General features: G+C 52.4%; 1 protein-coding gene across 1 annotated transcript in view; it reads left to right on the top strand.

Annotated features, from left to right (window-relative positions):
* Window positions 1–13,294, top strand: part of DNAH10 (dynein axonemal heavy chain 10) — a gene marked incomplete at its 5' end in the record, with an annotated part of 109,009 nt that overhangs the window by 10,068 nt on the left and 85,647 nt on the right. Inside the window, 7 exons of the mRNA XM_025045499.1 lie at window positions 1–113; window positions 329–545; window positions 3,916–4,073; window positions 4,768–4,998; window positions 7,089–7,279; window positions 8,188–8,386; window positions 11,056–11,250. Coding sequence (XP_024901267.1) covers window positions 1–113; window positions 329–545; window positions 3,916–4,073; window positions 4,768–4,998; window positions 7,089–7,279; window positions 8,188–8,386; window positions 11,056–11,250 — 1,304 coding nt within the window. The remainder of the gene's footprint in view (window positions 114–328; window positions 546–3,915; window positions 4,074–4,767; window positions 4,999–7,088; window positions 7,280–8,187; window positions 8,387–11,055; window positions 11,251–13,294) is intronic.

Below are 13,294 nucleotides of genomic sequence, written 5' to 3'. Positions count from 1 at the left end.
CGATCTCGGAAGCCAGCGATATGAAGGAGGCTATGGAGATCATGCCCGAAACGCTGGAGTACGGGATCATCAATGCGAACATGCTTCATTTTCTGAAGGATGTTCTATGTCAGGTAAACAGGGGCCGAGGAGGAGCTCTCAGCATGTGTAAGATGGAAGCCATCCGATTCATTCATTGCACACACAGGTGGCCGGCAGCTCTCCTGTCCCAGGCGGGGTCAATGTGTCTGTGCCCCCACTATAGAGCATTCAAAGCCAGAGGCGGGGGAAGTGCGTGGATTATGGAGCAGGACATTGTGTGACTTGTTTTGTAAACTGGACGTTTCAGGTTTTCTTGCCAGCTTTGTCCTTCAATCAGCACAAGGAGGCAAGCATGGCTTTGCCACCTGGAGAGATCTCCGACTCCTCTGAGTACGAAATGGACCTACCTAACATGCCCGGGGAAGCCGTAGAGTATCACAGCATTCAGTTAATACGGGATGAATTTTTAATGAACATCCAGAAATTTGCAAATAATATTCAAAGGACGATGCAGCAACTGGAAGGTAAGGCTTCTTCTTTTTTTTTTTCTCCTCTTAAGTTAACGATGAATCTGCTTTAAGAAGGCAATTTAAGAATCCAGGAGCTTTTTTGTTCTGATTTATTGTTTATCTGCTCACGACATGAAAGACGGAGCTGGTCATCGTGAGAGACACAGAGGCATCCTTGTCTTCAAGGATTTTATCATCTGGTGTCCAAAGAACTATGGCAGTATAAGGAGCTTGAGAAAGATGTTAGGGCCTAAAGGGTTTGGAAGAGGGCACCTATGTTGGAGGAGTGGAGGAAATCGCAGGAGACTTCCTGAAGGAGGTGGCATTCGACCTCCTCTGAAATGACGAGCAAAGCTTTAACAGGTCGAGGTAGTGAGCGAGCACATTTCAGGCAGAGAGGATGGCCCTGAGCCAGTGAAGGGGGTCAGACAAACTGGGGTTCCATGAATGGGGAGAGGGCGGGGTCTTGGCTCGGTGATCTGTGTGTCCACAGGGCCCCCACATGGCAGCCAGCAGCAGCTGTGGTTGGGGGGAGCTGTTCCTCACCTCCCCAGGTGGGGCGGGTGGTACGGCAAGACCCCCGGAGCCCGAGCGGGGGGGAGTGTGTGCGTCATGAGCGGAGGACCGGAAGGTTGGGAGGCTGGCATGGTGAGGACCGTGGACCCCACTTTTGAGTCCCGTGCTGTTTTCAGAGGCCCACATTGTGAAATCCGACCGAGCATTTATCAGCAAGGGCCGTCAGGGCCCGTGAGATGGCATTGCTTTCCTGGGAAAATGAACTGTCCCCCGCTTCGAAGTGAAAGCTGACACACCCTGCTTTGCAGGAATTTTTTCTGTTGAAAGCGAGACGACGAGAAACACATGTAGAGATCCAAGCTTTTTACCACATGCAATGGAAACTTTTTTCAAGGTTCTGTTTTAGAGTGTCCCCCTCCCCGCTCCGAAGTGCAGTTTCTCCCTCGGCATCTGTTTCTCCTTCCCCGTGCTGTGTGTCTGCCTAACTCCTCCATCGCTTTCCTCGGATTCACACAAAATAACAGACATGCGAAAAGTCGTTCCTTATAATCTTACATATGATTTGCGTGTCTTGTTTCTGATGTTAAAAGCAGATGAGCGAACATATTTTTTGTGTTTTAGATAAAATACTGGAAGGAGGTTCACTAAAATGTTATCCGTGGTCCTCATCACTGACTAGGTTATAAGAATAAAGTGTTTTTTCTTTCTTGCCTTCATATTTTCCTAGAGGATCACATACTACTTAAAACACTGGAAAAGCAGATGAATTTACATTTTGTAATGGGACAGCAAGTTATGGGCCCTGTCCAACCTGCTGGATTGAGAATAGCATTTACAGTTTTAAATGGTTCGATTTTTTGAAATGGTCCTATAAGGACCGATGTTCTAGCTTCGATTTTGCCTCTTGCTCTGCAAAGCCTAAAATATTTACTGTCCGGTACATGTAGAAAACATTCGCCAAACCCGTTCTTTAATATCATCTCAAAGAGGAAATTTGGTTTTATTTTGGGACACTGAACGAATAGCTTTTTTTTGTAGGTTATCGACTGTCAGTCGAAAAGGCTCTTTGGCCCTTTTCCTTTAAGGAAAAGCATGAAGATCATAAAGTCAGATATTCTGTTGCGGAGCGAGTTTTTAACATATTACGTATGCTTAGAGCAAGTATGCTTACGTCGAGTGAGTAAATCATGTACATAAATAGGTAGATATAGTATATGTTCTTAGAGTCGTGCATTCATCAGGTTTCAAAAAAATATGAGCCGATGCGAACGGGATGCCGACGAGCTGGGAAACCGATCCCGCCTGTTTCCTACCCCTCGGGTCTGCTTTCTCGGGCACCGTCTTTGATTCTTTAGTTCCTTTTATTGATAGTTACTTTTTTTTTTTTTTTTTTTTGCTAAAGTATACGCTGACAGTGCTGTTTCTCCTTAATCGTAGTTGTGGATGTTATTTCCGGGCACGCTGTTGGGGATTTTGTCTGAATATCCGCATCTCACCTTTCTACGGCCACGGGAATCTTGTTCGCCACGGTCGTACCCTTTGATCATCTTTCCTTCCTGGGGCGGCTTTTCCCTTCCTGGTCCAGCCACCCGCACTGCCGTTCTTTCCTTGAAACGCCTTATGAAAATGGTTTTTTTTGTTTGTTTTTTGGTTTTTTTTTTGCAAATCCCCTCCTTTTATCAGAGGCTCTCCTTGCCGGTGTCCTGGGACCCCGTTGCCGTGGGGGCTGTTGCTGGCTCAGCACGTTGCACACCTGTCACCCCAGGCGCAGTGGTTCCTTTTCCCGTGGTTGGGTTTCGGCCCCGTGGTTGGGAGCGTATCCGTAACGAACCTCCTAAGAAAAGGCGTGTGGCAGATAATTTTATGGGACCCTCCGTGTCCAAAAATGACGTTATTCTGTCTTCGCAGTTGGTTAATAATGCGCCAGGGTATGGAAGTCTAAGTTGAAAATAGTTTTAGCCCAGAATTTCGAATGCGCTTTTCTTCGGCGTTTCCGAGCATTCGGTATTTCCGATGAGAATTTGGATGCTCTTCCCTCTCCCTTCCCCTTTATGGAAAATTTTAGGGTCGTCCCTTTATCCTTAGTGTTTTGAAATGTGACACGGACCCCTGCGTGGTTCACTTTGCTGAGCACGCTGTATTTTCAGTCTGAGGACCTAGCCTTTCAGTCTGAAAGGTTTTCTTGGTGAATTCCTTCACTGTTTCTCTCTGTTCTCTTTTCCTGACATTCCTGTTGGATGAACGCTGCTGATTCTGTCATTTATCCTTTTTCTCGTATTTTTCATCTCTTTGTCTTTGTCTTCTACTTTCCTGAAGAGTCTCTCAATTTTTATCTTCCCCTCTTGGAATGTTTTATATCAACTATCACGTTTTAATTTTAACATCTCTTATTCCGATTTGTACCCTTGTCACTGTATCTTTTTCTTGTTTGATGGATGTCAGATTATCTCAAATCTCCGAGACAAGAGTTGGGACTTAAAGTATTTTTTGACCTTATCTCAGTGGCTTCTGAGGTCGTCGTTTCTGATTTATCTCAGATTGTGTTTCATGATGGAGGTTTTCTCAAACATCTGTCGAGCTCTGATTGGCCGTTCGATTTTTAAGTGAACGTCTTCGCTAGGTGGTACATTCAGGACGATCTTAAATAACTAAAGCATTTCGATCGAGCTTAACGCTGGAATTATCTAATTCTCTAAAATGTGTTCGCTCCATTCGAATGAGAATGAGATGCAGACGATTGGAAGACGGGTGTCTCAGACCTTATCACCGTGGCGTATGGAGAGAGGAGCCAGCTGATTAGCTGGAATGTTATTATCTCTAACCCTTTTCTCCCACACCGGTGGTCGACGGACCATTTTTATTCTACTAGGTGAGATCAAGCTAGAAATGCCAAGTATCAGTGTAGAGGGCGAGGTGTCTTACCTCGCAGCCGACCCGGAGACCATGGACATCTTGGAGCAATGCGTGATAAACTGGTTGGATCAGATATCCGCAGCTATCGAGAGCCAGCTGAAGAAGACGCCTCAGGTAGCTCATTCATGCTCTCGAAGGTTCGATGCAGCTCACGCTCTCCTTCCTGAGAGGAAGCCAGGAGCCTGGGGCTCTGTGCAGTCGGTCTAGCCTCTTTTCTTACTGTCTTGTGACCTCCTTCAAAGATCAAAGTGAACATCCCCAAGATACCATTCCTGGGCTTTCTGCCATTAGGGCGCTGCCAGTATTATCTTGATAAAGATGATACCGTGTATCAGTCAGGATGCTCGGGCTGCCAAAAACAGGAAGCCCAGCTCAGCTGGCTTAAATAAGAAAGAGAACTGGTTGGCTCACGTAACTGAGGAGCCCAGAGGCAGGGCTGGTTTCAGGTATGGTTTGATCAAGACTCTGGCTGTGTTTCTCTGTGACTCTCAGTCCCGTCCTCCTCTCTGTGAGGCCTTCCTCCACAGGCTGGTCACCTTCACGGCAGCAACTAGTGGTAGTGTCTGGTCCCACACCCCCACACTGTCCAGAGAAAGACGAAATGTCTTTGTGTGGCACTCCCCACTGGGGTCCTGAGGTTCACTCCAGTTAGACTGTCCTGGGTCAAGTGTCCACCCCACGAGGTCCTGGTACAGCCTGGCCCTTATCTGGGGCATTTGGGAAGAGAGGAACGGATGCTGGAGAGACAGCCACAAGTGTCCCGTCCACGAATGATGACAGTTGTTCGTGTGTTCACGTCACCTCTCAGGGTAACGGTCCTCTGGCCGAAATTGAATTCTGGCGGGAGAGAAACGCAACTCTGAGTGCACTCCACGAGCAAACGAAGCTTCCAATAGTCAGAAAAGTCTTGGATGTGATCAAGGAAGCCGATTCTATGCTCGTGGCCAACCTGCAGCCGGTCCTGACCGAGTTATTCAAGCTGCACATGGAGGCTTCAGACAACGTGCGCTTCCTCTCCACGGTGGAGCGTCACTTCAAGGTAGGCCAGGTGTGCCACGCTCGTGGCATCGCCTCGGTTACGAGGTCTCACGCCGATCTAATTTCCTTTGATCGTTAAGCATTGAAAAAATCGTGGTCAAATGTATATAACATAATCATGATTATTTTAACCCCTCGTAAGTGTGTGTAGTTCAGCGGTATGAAAACACATAGGCCATGCCCCGTACCCGTCACCACCGTCTGTACCCAAAACCCTTTCATCGCCCCCAACAGAAACGCCGGAGCCCTTGAGTTTAACCCCGCGGGGCCCCACCCCAGCCCCCAGACACCTCCACTCTAATTTCCATTCCTATGACTCTCCCCGTTCTAGGGTTTCACAGACGCAGAATCACACAGTATCTGTCCTTCTGTGTCCGGTTTATTTCACTCAGCATATCGTTTTCGAGTTTCATCCGTGGCATAACACGTGTCAGAGTTTCATTCTTCGTTAGGGCTCAGTAATAGTCCACTGTGTGTGTGGGCACATTCTGTTTATCCATCCATCTGTTGATGGACACGTGTCATTCCGCCTGTTTGCCGTGGCGAATCGCGCCGCACGGCTGTATAGGTACCTGCTGGCATCTCTGCTGTCACTTCTTTTGCATGTGTCCCCAGGCGCAGAAGTGCTGGGTCCCAGGGTGATTCGTGTGTAACCGTTTGAGGCATCATAAACTGTTTTCCACAGTGACCGCACCATTTCACGTTCCCACACACAACGCACGAGCGTGATTTCCTTTTTTGGGGTTCTTTCCTTCCTTCTTTCCTCTCTTCCTTCCTTCCTTCTTTTTTTTTTTTAATTTTTAAGAGTTTATTTGAGCCAAACTCATGACCTGTGCCAGGGATTCCTTTCCCCTTGGAATTTATCATGCACAGGTACAATATTCTAAGGCCAAGAATCATTTTTCTTGTCCCAAGAATGAGGCCAATGAAAGTGCTGTTTGTGCGGCTGAGGGGACGATATGTGTGGGGTGAGCACTGTGTAGCGTAGGCCCAGGCCCCGGGGTACCCCAGATCTGCGCATGCAGCCTCTCAGCCTGTTTCCTTCTCTGGAAAATGGGGACAAGGAGAAAACTTACTCTATGGGGTTGCTGGGATTTTCAAATGTGCTTATGCGTGCAAAGGACTCAGCGCACCAAGAGGAGACTCAGGGAAGGAACTGACATGCGTACGACAGCTGCACACGTGGTACAAGTGTACACACACATGCACGCACACGTATGCGCACAAGCACACGCACATGTATTTGATTCTTTAGTTCCTTTTATTGATAGTTACGTGTGCACACACACACACGTACACACGCGCACACACAAGCAGCACTGTGCGAGTGGGACGACAGCTGACCACGTCCGAGGGCTGGAGGTCCGAGCGGAATCGGCCGCTGAGCGGACGTTCGCGACACCATCGTTTTCTTCCGTTCTGTTTGTCTTCCCTGCACAGCGTGGTCGCGGATGAGGCAGAGCCACGCGTCCACGGCCACGCACCGCTTCTGCAGCTTCTGCCATCCCTTCGTGCCCCCAAACCTTACTTTTCCCTAAGTTGACTTTAAGTTTATTCATATGTATTTGTGTGTTTGTGTATTTGTGTGTGTGTGTGTAATTTAGTCTCATCTTAAGCAATAATACCTATGCTGCCATGGGTTTGAAATACTAGTTATATACGTTTTTTTTTACTATACATTACAATAAGTATATTTTTAAAAAGTTCTGAATGCTTTTAAAATCATTGCACTTCGGGCCGGGGACGCACTGGCTCAGGTCACCTCTAGAGGGGCGGGCTCGATTTGTTTGGTGTTGCTCTTGCCACTAAACATAGTATACTTATACGTGCATGTGAAATGTACACACACATACTTGATATACATTTATGCAAATTGCTTCATTTCCTTTACCTACAGATCTCTTTTTCCATGGCAGTGTATACAGACCTATTTCAAACTTCCGCTTGCCAAACACTTTCTCCTACCATAAGTACTTTTTTTGTTTTTCTTTTGGAATTAGGAAGAGTGAAACTTACTGTGCCCTATTGCTTTATTAAGCTCCTTGACCCCCAAGGCCAAGGTTGCTCACCCGACTCTCTCTCTCCGGTTAGAACATAACGCACGGGTCCAGCTTCCACGTCGTCTTGGAGACCATCCCGGCCATGATGAGCGCGCTGAGGATGGTGTGGATCATCTCCCGCCACTACAACAAGGACGAGAGGATGGTCCCGCTCATGGAGCGGGTGGCCTGGGAGATCGCCGAGAGGGTCTGCCGTGTGGTGAACCTGCGGACTCTGTTCAAGTGAGAAGTGACGGCTTTGTGGGGACGCAGCTCGCGCATTCATTCACAATGCGCGGTCCGGGGGCTTTCGGCGTGTTCGCAGAGCGGTGCGGGAATCCCCCTGATTGGTGGTGGGAACCTCGGGCCCGCTGGCCGTCGCCCCCTCCCTGCCTGCCCCCCTCATCCTGGGCTACTGTGCATCCGACCTCTGTCTCCCCGGGTTTGCCCGTTCAGATGGGATCGCACGCTGTGCGGCCCTTTGCGTCCGGCCTGTCCCTCAGCGTCGCATTCCCGAGGCTTGTCCATGTCATAGGCCGTGTCGGCGCTTCGTTCCTGTCCACGGCCACATGATACCCCCTTCTGTGACTACATAAGTCATTTTATTTTAACCAGGACCTTTCCCCTTAGTTATCCTCAGAGAGGCCGAGGCACAGGGTCAGAGGGTCCCCAGCCCTGGACCCCAGACCTCTTCTAGGGATCAAATGTTGAAGGAGACACAGATCTTTCTTTTTTCACTTTCTTAAAAAAAACTCATCTATAAAGGCGACGCAGGTGCCAGAATCTCGGTATTAACCGTTTCTCTCTGGTGTTGCCGCCCCCACCGTGCTGACTTCTGGCCTGGGCCCCAAGGGCCACCTGCCCTGCGTCCAGCTCACGCAGACAGCTCACGGGGCGAGCCACCGCTCTGCACACTGGCTGGGCAGCTGCCGTGAAGGTCGGCCTGGGCCGCGGCTTGGGATTTGCGCTGCGCCCTTGCAAACGTGGCAGAGCGGCGGCTCACCCGGCAGGCTTTTCGGGACATGGCCCTGCAATCCTGTTTCTCCTTTCGAACGCCCCCCTCGGAAACCCACTCCCCAGGGGCCCGCGGCTCAGGCCCACCGCAGAGCTGCCTCCTAGCCCGTCCATCACCCGGCCTCTTTGCCTCACAGAGAAAACCGAGCGAGCGCACAACACAAAACCTCGGAGGCCAGGGACACCCTCTGCATGTGGAAGAAGGCCTACTTCGACACCAGGGCCAAGATAGAGGCTTCGGGGAGAGAAGCCCGGTGGGAGTTTGACCGGAAACGGCTGTTCGAGAGGACGGATTACATGGCCACCATCTGCCAGGATCTCTACGACATTCTGCAGGTACGGCGGCCGAGCGCCTGGCCTCGGATGCTCGTGCGGGTGGGTTGAGCTGGGACTTGCCCGCCGGGAAGCAGCTTGGCTTGCTTTCCACACTCATATCCAGTTATCCGAGAAATTGCTTTGCTTGTGAACTCACAGCTGATGAGGCGCGCGGTCACAGGACTTCGGGGGGCCAGTGGGAACTCCACCAAAGGGGAGTGGTGTGGGGAGCCTCCCGTCCGGCCCCGACTCCAGAACACGAAGCCCATCGGCCTCCTCCTCCTCCCCCCCGCCGCTTACCGAACTCCTTTCAAAGCAGCGCGTCTTCAGAAACGCAGTCCTCGCTGTGCGTTCTGGTTCATGCCGTGTCCAAAAAGAAGCCACGCCAGGAGCCCCTTTAGTCTCTGGGCGAGAATTCCCAAGAATTCCAGAGAATTCCCGTGGCCCACGCGGCTGGATTAAAGCCTTGGCCGGTGGGAGACCCGGCAGGTCGAGCCTGCGGGCAGCGGTTCTGGTGGGGGACGGCGCGTTCCTCCTGTGTGGCCCGGCCTTGGTGGCGGTCAGCCAGGCCTGTGCCATTCGCTGCTGCAGCTGCAGGCAGCAGTGACAGCTCAGACCATCGAAATACGACACAGCCAAGTACGCCACACCAAGCTGTCTTCTTCCGAGTTAAAAGGTAGAATGGAACCATTGCTCAGTTATTCTCAGCAAACGACAAGTGGAAAAACGTTCAGCGGGTACGCGGGCTGGTGTCCGAGCGCACGGGGCCCACGCCGCTCGTGCCGGTTCTCCCGCGGTGGGCTGCTCCCTGCCAGGTAGGAGCCGACAGGCAGAGAGGGGCTGGGGGGAGAAACAGCTGGGCAAGCGCGTAGAATGTTCCGGCACAGCTGGAGCACATGGGACCTTCGTGCGTTTCTTTGTCCTCTGCGACGTCCCCTTCTCCCCGCCTCCTGCTTGCGGTTGCCCTTTGACCTCTGGCAAAATCCTCCTCCTCCGTCCCTCCGTTAAGCGTCGGAATTCCTCGGAGGCGGTCTGGGACCTTCTCTCTTCATTCACCTTAAGCCGAGTCATCCCAGCCCAGCGTTTCAACTGCGGCCCACGTGCCAGCGCCTCCCCTGTCCCTCTGACCCCCGCTCTCCTTCGAATAAATGTACAAAGGGCCGAGCAGCTGACCGGATGACTTAGCCGGGCCTGGCCTCACGAAGGTGCCTTCATTCATTCATCCCACACATTCGTCGAGAACTCACCATGTGCCAGGCTCTGCGCTCGCTGCCAGAGAAAGGATGAGGAGCAAAGACCGGGCCCGCGACGTCCCCGCAGGGCCAAGGGCTCCGCGTCCAGGGCCGGGAGGAAAGGCCGTTGTAGGCATGAAAACATAACAAGTGTTCCTTCCTACCGTCCTGTCTCGCCTCGGCACGGCTCTCGTGTTTTTGTTGGTTAGGGAAGTAAGGACAGTAAAGACAAGTTAAATGTTTGATTTATTAGCATGAATTTACTGTTGGTCTTTGCATCGTGCAGTGTCAGGTTCAAATGCAGACACGGAGCCACGTCACGCATGGGCACGGTCACTGCAACGACGCAGCTCGTGCTTTGTGGCGCGCACGGGCACGTGGCTTTCGTCGTCACCAGAAGAGTGCACGTCCTCTGGCGTCCTCTGCCTGCGGCTTTCTGACGCGGGAGGAGGGACCGGGGGTAAAGGCGTGACGTGTTCTCCTGTCTCTGTGGCTCCTGTGTCGTCACCTTCAGCGTGAGCGGCTGGCCGACGCGGGGAAGTGACGGGAGTCAGAAGCTACGCGGCCTCGTGTTCCTGGGTCAGGCGTGTTTCTTAGAACTTCCTTCTGCGTTTGAGGCAAGCGTGGCCTCTCCGAGCTGCCCACTCGTCACAGATGCAACGCCCAGCCGTCCTGGCTTTGAGTGCGCCCGAGCTCCGCACGCAGTGGGGCCGCCGGGGTCCTTTGCTTGCGGGGTACCTCTCGCTGCATGTGGACGGGACGCACGGGACGGCAGGGGACACACGGGACGCCTCCTGCTCACCCCTCTGCTCACATGCGCACACCGTTCTCCCCTCGGACTTCATGTGCGAAGCCACAAGTTCAAAGATAAGATTATTCATTTCAAGACGAGAGCCTTAACCCGAGCTCAGGGCCTCGCTGGGCCCGTGAGCCTGCTCCGGTGGCATGCTGGCCCTGGCCAGCGTGTCCTGGCCGGTGGTCTCACGGGGCTTAGAGTCTCGTAGGAGAAACACAAACGCGTGGCTGCAGCTAAGTGCCATGACAGGGACTCTGCACGTGTGTGTCGGGGCCCGACCTGTTCTAAGGGCTCGGACGTGGTGAAGTGGCATTTAATGCTGAGCGGTGCTAGCCAGGCGCTTCGAACCGCAGGGGCAAAGGTCGTGGGACAGAAGGGGACGCGGAGCTGAAAGGGGCCGAGCGGCTGCGCAGGGGAGAGCAGTACGGGGACGGGGGGCGTGGGGGGAAGGCGGGCTCGCGAACCCCGTAGGCCGTGTCAGGGCGTCTGGATCTCATCCCTCGTGCAGTGGGCAGGGCGCCGACGGGCTCGGACCCGAGGGAGGGCGCCGGCGTGACACGGTTCTCGTCCTCAGGCGCATCGAGACGAGCAAACCCGTTTGCAGGGAGAACACCCGCGAGACAGCCGCGGGTGACCCGCTCCCGTTTCGCTTGACCGGACAGGTGATGGAGGAGTTCTATAACATATTCGGTCCAGAGCTGAAGGCGGTGACGGGGGACCCCAAGCGCATCGACGACGTCCTGTGCAGGGTGGACAGCCTGGTCACCCCCATGGAAAACCTGACCTTCGACCCCTTCAACATCAAGTCCTCCCAGTACTGGAAATACGTGATCGATGACTTCAGGATCGAAGTTCTGGCAAGTACCACCTCCGTCGGTCTGATCTCGGACCTGGACGGCACGTTTCCCCACGTTAGGTCTGACGGGTGATTCACTTATGCTTAGCATTTATTTTTTTTTAAATCAGAAAAAAGTGATTTAATACCTGTTTTTTTTTGGTTAAAAAAAAAGGAAATAATGCAGAACAGTATAAGGTAAAGACGAACCCTCTGCAGTCTTTGTGCCCACTCCTTCTCCCCAGGAGGAATAGGTTTAAATCAAGCTAGACGCGGCCGCCTTTCTGCAGAGAAGGGCTGGGTGTCCGATCGGAGCGGACTAGGGGTGCTCGATTTAGTAAGCGGCAGGGAACCCCTGAAGGTCATTGACCAAGGGAGGGACGTGATCTGCGTTCTACCTGAGGACGGTTTCTCTGGCCACAGCCTAGGCCGATGTGGGCTGGGGAATGACAGGAGGCAGGAGGTGACATAGGACATTGTGGCCCGAGGTGTGGGGGAGGCAGAGCCTGTCAAAGGGAGGCCGAAGCTCAGACGGTGACTCAGTCTGCCGAGTGTGGTAGGGTGGCCTGTCACGCCCACCTTTTCGCCCCGTTTTATAACCCAGAGCATCTTTTTGATGGGCAGCCCCAGGCAGTTCTGTAAACATTTTCATGTTGTATTCGGTTTATTCTCAGCTTCCAATTAATGTCGAGTAGTATTAACTTTTAAATTGAACTTTTCATCAAAGCCGCTTTACCTATGAAAAGGCTCATAATAGTTAGAGAAAGCGGCCCCGAGCCCCGTCCCTCTCCCTCCCCATTCTCGCTGTCATTCTTTATAATTTTAGAAGCCGCTTTTGTTATTGACCTTCGTATCCACCGAAGAACACCCAGCGTGGTTTATGTCCTGATCTGTCACCTTCAGCCAGCGTCAGGCCTCGCTTAACTTTGTTGCGTGTAGACGCGCCCTGGGCGGCCCGCCTCCGGCTCCGCCGTGCCGTTCCGTCCCTCGCTCACGCTTCTGTCCCACCTTTCGGTTAGACGCATGGTCGGCGTCTCTCACTGTGCCTGTGCAACTGCCGTTCGCTGCCCAGCCCGGAAGCTCGCCGACCCCACACGTCCTGTCCGGCACAACGCCGCGTTTTCCCTGGGGCTCGGGCCTGGTCACTCACCTTGGCACGATGGCTTTTTCCCCAGCGGCTCTGCCATCGCAGCCACACACCTAGCGACGGCGGCTTCCACGTGCTCAGACCGGCTTCCCGTCCCAGTGCAGGCGGCTCTCCAGGCCGGTCGCCAGGCCGCCGCCCCGGGGCTTCCTGTCTTCTCGCACCTGAGTCGCACCCCGTGTTCTAGATTTCTCACCTTCCTCCTTCCCTGTTTCCGCCTTCGTTTTGCTGGAGCACGTTTTTAAGTAGCTTCCTAAGAAAGCTTCCGCAGGACGTGTGTCTTTTGAGTCTCGCGTGTGTGCGAATTCTGAAACGACAGGAACGGAATTCAAGGTTGCAAAGAACTTTTCTTCAGAAATCTGAAGGCGGTCTTCACGGATGTCTCACTTCCGGTATTGTTAGAAGCCTGACGTCATTAGGATTTAATTTTTCTAGAACTAACCTTCCATTCTTTTTAAACAGTGGGGTGAGGATGGGAATATGGGGGGGGGGTGTATATTGGCCTGGCTGTACGGAGTAGGGAAGGGAGACACTGTTTGCCCCTCCCCTTCCTGGTGCCCCCAATGCTCAGCCTCTCAGACGTTTCTGTGGGGAGCAGACAGGTACCCCTATTGCCACGATTAGGTTGTCACTGTCGGCCTTCTGTAAAGGCAGTTACTCTCCTTCTAAAAATTCCTGAGCCATCTCCTCTGCTGTGTGTGGTCTCCCATTTCTTCGTCTCTATGAGCTGATACTTGGAAAAATTCCTTTTCTGTCATTTTGAACTGGTTGAGGGGAGAGAGCAGAAAACCAAAGCAGCCAATCTGACATTTTTAAATTTAAATTTTATTTTTTCCAATCTGCCTTTTTTTAACTGATCACCAGCTTTTACTAAAACACGATAGAAATCCTTCTCAAGGCACTGATTTGCTTTTTGCTCATT

Source organism: Pteropus alecto, unplaced genomic scaffold, assembly GCF_000325575.1.
Source record: "Pteropus alecto unplaced genomic scaffold, ASM32557v1 scaffold213, whole genome shotgun sequence".
NCBI classification, from domain to species: Eukaryota; Metazoa; Chordata; class Mammalia; order Chiroptera; family Pteropodidae; genus Pteropus; species Pteropus alecto.
The sequence above is the reverse complement of the archived record's forward strand: the minus strand, read 5'-3'. Positions and strand labels throughout refer to the sequence as shown.